The 11,636-nt window shown below is 36.0% G+C and overlaps 1 protein-coding gene across 1 annotated transcript; it reads right to left on the bottom strand.

Moving 5' to 3' along the window:
* Nucleotides 1-2,539: 2,539 nt before the first annotated feature.
* LOC144452714 (ileal sodium/bile acid cotransporter-like) lies at nucleotides 2,540-6,523 on the bottom strand. Its single transcript, XM_078143858.1, has 3 exons — nucleotides 6,081-6,523; nucleotides 3,585-3,789; nucleotides 2,540-3,106 (listed from the first exon to the last, which is right to left on the bottom strand). Exons 1-3 carry the CDS (start codon nucleotides 6,521-6,523, stop codon nucleotides 2,540-2,542), a joined length of 1,215 nt encoding a protein of 404 aa, XP_077999984.1.
* Between the last annotated feature and the right edge of the window lie 5,113 nt (nucleotides 6,524-11,636).

Genomic DNA, 11,636 nt, shown 5'->3' with positions numbered 1-11,636 from the left:
CGTGGCAACTGCCATATTCACAGTGACTCAAGCGATTCTGGAAGTATCAACACCAACTTGTCATGGCTTTACTTATCACCTTTCCATTCATTCATTCATTCATTCATCTACCAACTCATGATCACCCCCACCCACCCACCACCCATCAATCCATCCATCCATCAATCCACTCACCCACCCATTAATTAATTAATTCATTCATTCATTCATTCATTCATTCATTCAAATTCATATTATTCGTCTAGCGACTCAAGTGACATGGCCCCTTAGATCATTCATATTTCCATGGCTAAATACATACATACATACATACATACATACATACATACATACATACATACATACATGCACGCACGCACGCACGCACGCACGCACGCACGCACACGCACGCACACACACTCATACATACATACATACATACATACATACATACATACATACATACATACATACATACATACATACATACATACATACATACATACATACATACATACATACATACATACATACATACATACATACATACATACATACATACATACATACATACATACATACATACATACATACATACATACATATGGTGATGAATGAGAAAATCAAAAGTTTTAAGTGAATATTTATTAATGTAAACTATGTCCACATGAAATGAAATGAATCCATAAAATTAGAAACAGGAGAAACATCTGATGACAAAAAACCTTACTTTGCCATTGTTAAACCCCAAATATATGTAACCACCTCAATTAAATAAAGATTTCCTATTTTCATACATAAAATTTGCAAATTCTAATTATCACTAACTTTACCCCAAAAATTCTTAAAACTTTTAAATGCTTTCATAACTCCAATTTGGGTCTTTACATATATTTTAAATCCTACAATACATTTAAATTTATAATTTATGCTAATTTTCAGCCCTGTACCACTTGTATGACACTTGTATCCGTTCAGTCTTGTACCAATAACACATAATATTCCTTCGAATTGTGCCCTATGCCAAAAACACATATATCATTTCAGCCCTGTACAGTAACACGTATATCCCTTCAGCCCGATGCCAGTAACATATATCCCTTCAGCTCTATGCCAATAACACATATATCCCTTCAGATCTATACCAATAACACATATATCCCTTCAGATCTATACCAATAACACATATATCCCTTCAATAAATAAATAAATAAATAAATAAATAAATAAATAAATAAATAAATAAATAGATAAATAAACAGAACGACTGCTTACCACTGCAACATGGCCTGAAACATTGTTTTCCAGGTAGGTGATGAAGATATCGAGAATTCTATGTACAGGGTTATTTATTTCAGTTCGATTTACCCGAATACATTGATTGTATTTGATCTATCATTGGCTACAATGTATCATATTTGTGTCAATATTTTAATATATTCATTTTTGCAACTTTGTTATTTTTATCTTCACTACATATTGAGCAGTTTTACAAAGCACTGAGACGTACATGTATTGTAGTGCGGAGAAATTGTATGACTGAATTTACAACTTTTTCTAAAAATGTAAAATAAAGTAGACGAATATATAATAATTAAATGAAAACTTAAGAAAAGAAGGCAAAAAAATGTAATAATAGCTACTATAGCACAGCATTCCATTTTTAGGAAACCGTTGGCATTTTGATAACAGCGCCCTCTGGCGTCTGCGGATCCACGGCTGATGGATCATGAGTAATTCAGATTGTACATTCACAAAACTGTTTGGATGAAAACCAGCAGTTAATAACCACAATAGTTATAATTAAATTCGCAATTTGCATTTTTTTGTTCAATGGGACAGATTACTTATTTCTTGTACCACCTGGCCGTATTACCACGTTTTCCTATCTCTACGAACACCCCATGGAAAAAAATATATACAAAAAAGCTCTGCGTATTGCACTTGGCACTCTGCGTATTGGCACTTTGCACGATTGCAAATGGTATTTTCGCATGGCTTTGCTAATACACGGACGTTTAACATTTTGTAGCGCTACAAAATGAAATGCTATAATAAGTTAACTTATATAGCAGATTCGAACCATTTTGACTAAACCTGTTTTTGTTTGGAGTTCATTGAAATATTCATTGATTGTCGGTTGGTTGGTTGGTTGTTTGGTTGGTTGGTTGGTTGGTTCCGTGAGAAAAAAACACATTCCGATAGAGGGCGATGTGTTAGCGTTTTCGAAGTCCAAACGACTTGTCTGTTTTTATCAGCCTATATTAAAGCATGTAACATATATACAAATCGCGATTCATGAGCGAAAGAACTGTATCAATTGCAACTTATGGTTATATCCAAAACATACCCTCTTTTACATTATGGTCATAATTTTTGCCTGTCTATTGTGTCTGCCAAAGATATTCATGTTTATACACACCATAGGACACAAGTGTTTTAGATGTGAAATAATTAATTGGACATGGATAGTCCAAAGACCCACTGCCAGGTCACTGGGACCATGGATAGGTAGTGAACGGAACATTGTTGAGAATTCACTAACAAATTTCTTTGATTACTAAACGACAGTCTTTGACAACAAGTCCTCCTTCTGAAGGTCATTGACCTGACCGTCGCCATTTTCCTCCTCACGTGCCAGTGGGGGCGCCTGGCCGCCTTTTGGCACCTCGGTATAACCGTTTGCTGCATTGAATTTTTCCATCCCAACGTCATCTTCACCATCACCCGGGCTATTGTCGTTGTTCGCCTCCTCTTCCTTCTCGTTGTCTGGTTTAGCTGGACATATACAGCCCATTGGGACAAGAATTAAAACGAGGCTACTCTGTATAACCAAGTAAATACTAACAAACGCACCGATCCTCCCATTGTCATTAGGGAACGACAACGTAATCAGAGTCAGTGCGACGCCGAGATTTTGCCAACCGGTTTCCACGGCAACTGTACGTCTCTGGCGTGGTGGTAGGCGTACAATAAATCCAACCAGATAACTGACACCAGCACCGACTGCTGGTAGCATAAAACCAATTATCCATAGTTGCCAGTGTTTTGTGTATGTCTCCGAACGAAGAATTCCCTCGAATACCAAGTTCAATGCAATTCCTATCAAACCAACAATGGCTAAGACCTGCAAAATTGAAGTGGGATACAGTAGTAAGGAATTCTCTGTTGGTCTGTTACAGGAGTGGTCAATGATAATGCTGTCATACTGAGAGAGAGAGAGAGAGAGAGAGAGAGAGAGAGAGAGAGAGAGAGAGAGAGAGAGAGAGAGAGAGAGAGAGAGAGAGACAGACAGACAGACAGACAGACAGACAGACAGACAGACAGACAGACAGACAGACAGACAGACAGACAGACAGACAGACATACATACATACAGACTGACTCCAAGTTATTTTAATCTTGACTAGCTAATCTGCTTTCCGTGTGTTTAATTGTATGCGTAATAGTTGTATTGTATCTGCGTACCTTATGTATGACTGTCTGTCACTGTATGTGTGAATATATCTTTGTTCAGTCTATGAGTTGGTCTCACTTACTCTCCTCTAGTACATGATTGCATCAGTCAGAACAAAGCGTTTAAGAAAATTATATTTAACACATACCCGACTGACTTTATCGGCGATGACTTTAGACTTGTAACGTATCAGCATTCCAATAACTACTGGAACGAGGATGAAGACCAGGGTGATTACAATCTGTGTGTAGGGGATGACAGCCTTATCATCTGTCCAACTTCTACTGTAGAGGAACAGCAACAGCGGCATCATACCGAACGCTACGATAGTAGAACATGTCGTCATACAGATACTGCAAAATATGAACAAAATTAAGTATGACGTTAGTAGTGAAATGGAATGTGAAGTGAATTGGCGCGTTCAAGAGACAAAATATCTGCGAACACGTTGTGACCAGAGTCTTCATTCCCAATTTGACAGGTAGCCAGCGAAAGAGGGCGTGTGTAATCGATGAGACCCGCGTGAAACAAGAAAATGGACGCCATGCAATGACATTAATTACGGACGAAACATGATTGTAGCGTATATACGTAGTCCCCATTTTCCAACTTTGAAAAGACTTATGCACTTGATTGGTTATACTTGATCACAAAGTAGAAATACATACAAATTGAATAAAATTATGTAACTTTGACAAATTTGTGAGCGGGTCACAGGTCATATCACATTGAGTGAGTAAATAAATCAAGCTAATGTTGTTGTTGTTGTTGTTGTTGTTGTTGTTGTTGTTGTTGTTGCTGTTATTTTTTTGGTAAAATGTATCTCACTGGCATAAATGCTTTTCCATTTTTATCTAGCTCACTTCTCATGATACTATATTGGCACAGGACTGCTGTCTCAGACAAAACTAAGAAAACAGGAAGGCTTGAACATCATGGTGCCATCGCATGACAATGATGTGGAAAATAAAGTGATTTACAATGTATGTTATCCATTGACCTAATTATCTAATTGATTGATTTACAATGCTTTCATTTGAGTTACTGACCCGGTAAGTACGCCTAACAAGAGGTATTAGCAGCTTAAAACGGCTGACATGTTGGTGGCGTCCTCAAATGAAAATTAATCCGTGTTGGTCCACCAAACTATCGGATTAAACTTTTGTACCAAACACAAATTTGAAAATTGTTGCCTGAAATTTTTTACTGCACAGTTCAGGCTTTGTCAACAGATTGACCAACTAGTCAGAACATGTGACGGGCACGTGAGGGTCATGGGTGCCCTGAGGTTTGTATCGCCCTCCGTCCCTGTCCGTAAGATCACCTGATCTGAATAGTGGGTCAGTCTGTTGACAAAGGCTGAAAGGTCAAAAAAATGAAGTAACAATTTTCAAGTTTGTGTCTGGAACAACAATTTAATTTCTACACTATGCACTTTGTCATTCGAATTTGCAAAGGGCATTCACATATATATGTCATTGTGAACATAAGGAACAAACGCAGGATTCCTTTTTCAACATATAGAGATAGTGTATAGATTTTAGCAGGAGATTTAAAATTTCATCTTGCATGAGTAACTTGATATATGTTAATACAAGTCCTATTAGTCATATACACCCAATTCCGTTCAGACCCTCTACCAGTAGTTTCGATCCATTAACTTATTATAGCCACTATCCACTATTATGTTTATTCATTCAATGCCCTGTAGTAAATGAAGTTTATACATGACCGTATACGTATTCAATTGTTGAGGTACGAAATGTATTGTCAACAAGTGTTGTTACTCTGCACTCTGTCCTAAAGCCTTTCTCTGTCGTTCGGTGATTAACGGTAAGAGTCAGACAAAGTTATCAACATCAAGTGTTGTTTTCGAGATAACTATATATTTGAAATCTATTTTTACAGTAAGCATAGCTACATGATTTAAAATTGTTTTTATTTCAAAATATTTTCAGGTTCTAAAGCAAAAGTGTCAAACATGTGTAATTGAAATAGTAGTATTATTCCCACTACGACTTATTTGCGCGCTATTTGCGCAAGGTCTACGTCTGCTCTCGCAGTCAAATTTCATGTTTTGCGCAACCTTATATCCAAACATCTAAAGTGAAACAGAAAATATATACAAATATAGCACAATTAAATTAAATTAAATGTTGTCATAGGGTTATCTTTTTCTCTATTTAGTATCCAAGAGCAGGTAAAAAAAAAAGTGTTCGCTTCATAGTACAAATAAACGTATGATTTTGCTTCCGGGCCATTCCCTGTGGCCCCGCAAGCGCGGCCGCCATGTCACTCTTTCTATTTTTTATTCTTCTCCTTAAGTTGCTCATTTTCAAAAAAAAATAAGAGGGAACACTGGATAATAGTATATTTATGTAACCATTTTGATACATTTGCAAAAGTCACACAGACATTTTAAGTTACTTGAGAGTACGTCGGAAATAACCGTTTTCATTTTTTGTTGTTACTTTATTCACAAGATATCTCCAAGCGGAAGCTTTCAGGGCTAGTCAGACCGCATCTAACTAGACTAAATGTTAGACTGATCACACACACGCACGCACGCATACACACACACACACACACACACACACACACACACACACACACACATACATACATACACACAATTAAGACTCACCTGAGAGAAACATCACCGTGTATCCAATAGGTTAGTATATTAGATGTGGTACCACCTGGACAGCATGACATAATGAGAACCCCTAAAGCGTAGTGTGCTTCGAGTTTAAACAGATGAGCTAGTCCAAACCCAGTAAGTGGAAGAATACCATATTGACATAAAAACCCAATCGAAATGCCGAAAGGCCTACGAAGATGTTGAACGGTTTCTTTCAGCGTAATCACGCATCCCATTGATATCATCATGCCCAGGGTGACTACGATGGATGTTGTAGTTTTGGCGATCTCCAGTCCTTTGTGATAGGATGGCAAACTTAAAGTGTCGTTATCCGGTGAAAGTGTTGAACTAACGGTTGATGTAAAGTAGGTGTAAGACGTGTTATCAACATTGCTACCGTTGATAGCTACCAAGACATCATCGTATCCTCCCGTCGAGTTCGCCATACTTCCACGGTGACTGAAACCTTGGAAATGTTGGTGGTGGTGGTTCCACTACTACACGCTACAACGTTATAGTAGAATGACAAACCATCACAACTTCCTGTTATCACCTTTGTGTATGTTACCATCTCTTTAAACAAATATAGACCACGCCAATACAATGCAATTCTTTGTACTACATAAACATATGTGGAGGTATGAGGTGTTATAGTAAGCGATGATATGGCCCTAGGAAATATAACAAAAACCTTTATTTTGGCGAGGAATGTATAAATTGGTACATTTCCTGATTACATCATGCATATTAAAAACTATATGGAGTATTGAATTGTGGCAACTTAGGGTGTACGCATACCAACACAAAGCATTATTCTTTTCTGCCTGTTTGTCTGTCTCTGTCTGTCTGTCTGTCTGTCTGTCTGTCTGTCTGTCTGTCTGTCTGTCTGTCACTCTGTCTGTCTGTCTGTCTGTCTGTCTGTCTTCTGTCTGTCTGTCTGTCTGTCTGTATATCTGTCTGTCTGTGTCGGTCTGTCTCTCTGTATGTCTGCCTGCCTGTCTGTATGTCTATCTGTCTGTCTGTCTGTCTGTATATCTGTACGTCTGCCAGTTTCTATTTGTATTGTCTGTATGTACGTCTACCGTGTAAATCATTGATTCTCAGTGTATATGTCAGTCTTTCTTATGTGTTGTATGTCTCTGTCTTCTTATCTGCTTTACAGTCTTGCTCTCCCTCGCCCTGTCTTTCAGTCAGTTTGTCTCTAATTTTCCCGGTCTGTCTCTTTCCTCCTCTTTTTACCAGTAGTTCAATCAATCACATTTGCAACAGAAATTCATTAAGATATATTGATCCTCGAAATAGAATCGAACCGCACCAAATATGCGGGAAAAAAGCACATCTGCTGTGTCGGCAAACTCTGACTTGTCACCAAGGATACAGGATAACTTAAACCATGAGCTGGTCAAGATTTTCAAACGTGCTAAGTAAAATGAGACGTACAACATAAAATTTTATTTCCGTGGCGCTAAAAATACCAATGCAAATGATAAAATTTTACACGGATCAATAAAGAGAACACATCTGCTTTCCCTGGTAGCTACACTAAACATGTATAATAAGATGTAAGGCTAACAGGTCATGTATCAATGTAGTTACTGACTGAGATACCCAGACCACAATCATGTTTTCTGGAAGTACTTGTGATACATACACTTACTGGTGCTTAGAACAAAATTTAATTTACACCAGATTTTTATCAGGCTGTTCAAATGTCTGTCGTTAAGGTATGCATACATGGTTTAAAGATTTGGTGATTAAAACCCGATGGTGTCGATAATCAAGTGTTTGCTACAGTTTGGACAGGATAAAAAGATTCTAGACAATACACAAATATGTCTCAATAATTGAATTGTCCGATATTTAGATAAAATGGAATCTGATCTAGAGATCAAATGCAGATACCTAAGTTATATGATAGTTTATGGGTGGTGCAATGCCATGCTAACCACATTTATAAGGGCTGTGAGATATTTGTGGTCTTTTGTATTGACCCTAAGCTTATTGAATGTGTGCTTGAAAATGAGCATTAGGGCAAAGTTTACATGATTAGTCAGACAGCTTTGCAATGTTATTAAATGGAGTGAGTGTGGTTCAATTTGACATTGTCATGTGGGAGACGCTTTCCCATGAGAAATAACAAGTATCATAGTACTGCTGAAATGTAAAAGATAAGTTTCTCAGAGGGCCAGGCTTTGAATAAAGGACAACCTAATCATGTGAAGTCATTCAATTTTCAGTAATTTGCCATAAAGTGCTAAATAATTTGATTCAAAATCATCCAACTTTAATTTGTGTCTAGACATGCTACCCTATCTGTTTTTCTCTATCATGCCATCTTTCTTTCTCTCCTTTTTCCTTTCACACTAAATAAACACCAAGGCAATTAGAATTATGGAAGATATGATTCCGTTGTTTATTTGTAAATAGACTATGCAAAGAAAGACTACTACATTGTGCATATATCAAATGTTCTAGGAGTACACATATTGATAATAATGAAAGTAATTGCAGTTAATTTCATTCAACCTCACCAGAACAATGTGAGTCACAAATGTACACCCATCTTGGCTCATACACATAAAAACAACACTTCCCAGACTCCGACTCCTTACACAAATAATCCAAACTGTGATACACTGTGACTACCCGGTTCATTGCAGCAGACTACATCAAGTTAAATTTGTATGCATTTCAACATTTTAAGGCATTCAATGGATAACACTTACTGTATTTTGTAAAGATTTGATATATCTGAAGTGTTGTCCTTATATATTAATATTGTACGCACCAGGAAAAATACATTTCTGGCATGCTTAGGTGAAATTGGTTGTAATGTGTAAAAACTGTCAAATTCAAAAATTAATTTACATCATATAGTTTGTCATGAAGCAATACCTTAAATATGAAACATACATTTGTGTAAATAGTCCCGACTCTTTCAAAAAAGAATTCTTTCAAAATATTTTCACAATAAAGTGCAGTACCAGGATTCTTACCCTTACACCGAAATGTTAACAGTCCTGTCAACATTTATTCTAGTTGAAAACATGTGCAAGTATACTTTGACATGCAGTAATCTTTTTGATAGAAAGCATTTTGATAATCAGGAAATGTAAAGAAATCAGAATTGGACTATGATAATTAACCTAAAATAAAAACAGTACTGTATTATTCAGAAACAAAACGCTATCTCCACAGAACAACAAATCACAAAAAGTATGTGTAGCACATAAAGGCAAATGCCTAATTTATCAGATGAAATGTGGCCATTGACATGAAAATCATTGACCTCTGACTCCATTTAAATCTTTGATTCTTCCGGTGGGATTCTTCCGGTGGGATTCTTCCGATAGGACAGTAATAATTTGCCCGTATTTTTCCAAGGTTAATTCCAGTATTATATAATCGAGTTCCACACACAATTCAAAAATTAAAAAAAAAATACATTTTGCCCAACAGTATTTCCTAAAACCATGTTTTAACATACATAATTGACATACAAGGAAGTTAATATTTCAACCTAGGGTCATATGTTGATTTAAAGAATGGACATTATAGGAATAAACAATTATATCATGATACAAATTGACATCCAAAATAGTGTGTTGAATAGTCACAAACTTGATAAAATTTGCTACTAGTTATCAGAAAGAGCATGTACAATGTACATTAAGGTAGTCTTTAGTTTCCATTTCTATAGCCTTTTAACTGAGGTATATATTTGTACCCTCTTTGAATCCATTTATTAAAGTTTCACTAGCTGCAACTGGAACGTTTTTGAAACTGTTTTGTTAAATATAGTGATTTATACGTAATATCGTACTCGCCTAACAGTATTGAATCACCAGTGAGTAAATGCATTTCTGTAGAGGTGCATTATGGTACAATAAATCCCATCACTTTGACTTTTGGGTCCGCACCAAAGTTCATCCTGCTACTGTAGTACTTGTGGATACAATCGACATCTAGTTAACATATATTACAATGTCTAATTATTGGTCTTTTTCAGTGAGTTGGTTGTCTAATCGGAAAAATTATACTCATACAGATAGTGATCATTGCTTTTATGTTAGTGTTCTCAGAGTGTATCCATTCCCTGATAACTAGAGTCAATCATTTGAACATGTATACCCGCATCATTCCTACCTTATGAATTATGAATGTAAGATATTTCAGGCGATTTTATTCAAGTACTTATATATTGTATATTCAGAACATTGTAAATCCATTTGTAATTCATATCCTTAATGCTGATTACCCGCATTACTAACTTGTGTTGGAATATTCCATTACAACTGTAACAAAAGGAACATTGTTACTAACGAAGATTCTACTCTCAGACTCAAGATATTTCCTGGAAGCAAATCCCAGATTTTCATTAGTAACTATGAACCCAAAATCCACGAACGTTCATTCTCACATTACACATGCATTGTTACAATTTCAAAATAGTTTACTTATCTTGAGGTCTTCCAAAATTACAGTACTCTTTGACATTTAACTTTCATTTCAGTATTGAAGTTGTAATATATAGCTAGTATTCTGTAATGTCATTCATGTAAATAGTTTTTTATAAATAATTGTAAATCGAAGAATAACTGAATTAATATCATTCATCAATGTAAGACTAGGACATTATACAGAAAGATACGTTTAACCATCAAGCAATATCAAAACCATTGCAATATGATTTTTAAAAATATGTTTAAACATTACAACCCTCATTTTAGTTTGCCTCCAACAATGTCGATATAGAATAATGGGAAAATTAAGTTATTATATTTACATTAGACAGACAGACAGACAGACAGACAGACAGACAGACAGACAGACGCAAGCATGCATGCATGCACATGCAAACACACACACACACACTCTCTCTCTCTCTCTCTCTCTCTCTCTCTCTCTCTCTCCTTCAACTTTTAATGACATCATTTGCAAAAAAAAAAATAATTTCCTTCATAAAATCACCATTGAAGGATATGCTGTTGTCAAAGTACACACAAAATTTCTCCACCTGTCTTTTTTTATGTTAGCCCCTTATTCAAGCATTCAATCCTCCAAAAGTAGGCAAGTTTTAAAAAACGTTTTTCCTTATTTTCTAGTTGCTAAATTAAGACAACACCATGAAAACAAACGACACCGAACAGTTGAAAGAGTAGGTGTTACTGTGATTGAAACATTTTCGCTCTGTCTTACAAGGATAAAACTGTCGTGTGATTTAACCCTGGCGATAATTTCTTTCAATTAATTCCTTTTAATGAAATACATTTGAAAATGTTGACCACTGACATATATTAAAGGAAATGGTTTGCTAAAATGTCAAAGTTTTATTTTACTCTGGAAATAGTCACTGATAAAACATGTACACGAACGTCTTGAGAGGTTTAAAAAGAATATTGCCTTCTAAATTGTTGCGAAAAGACTTTTGACTTGGATGATAGCGCATCCCTGGGCAAACTCTTCAATTGTAACCAGTGTTACATCTTTCATTAAATAGGTTGGTTGTTATATTACAAGTTTTGGAAAGTGACCATTATTAAAATCGCAATGCGTCGA

The sequence above is a fragment of the Glandiceps talaboti genome, chromosome 23, assembly GCF_964340395.1.
Source record: "Glandiceps talaboti chromosome 23, keGlaTala1.1, whole genome shotgun sequence".
Lineage (NCBI taxonomy): Eukaryota > Metazoa > Hemichordata > Enteropneusta > Spengelidae > Glandiceps > Glandiceps talaboti.
The sequence above is the reverse complement of the archived record's forward strand: the minus strand, read 5'-3'. Positions and strand labels throughout refer to the sequence as shown.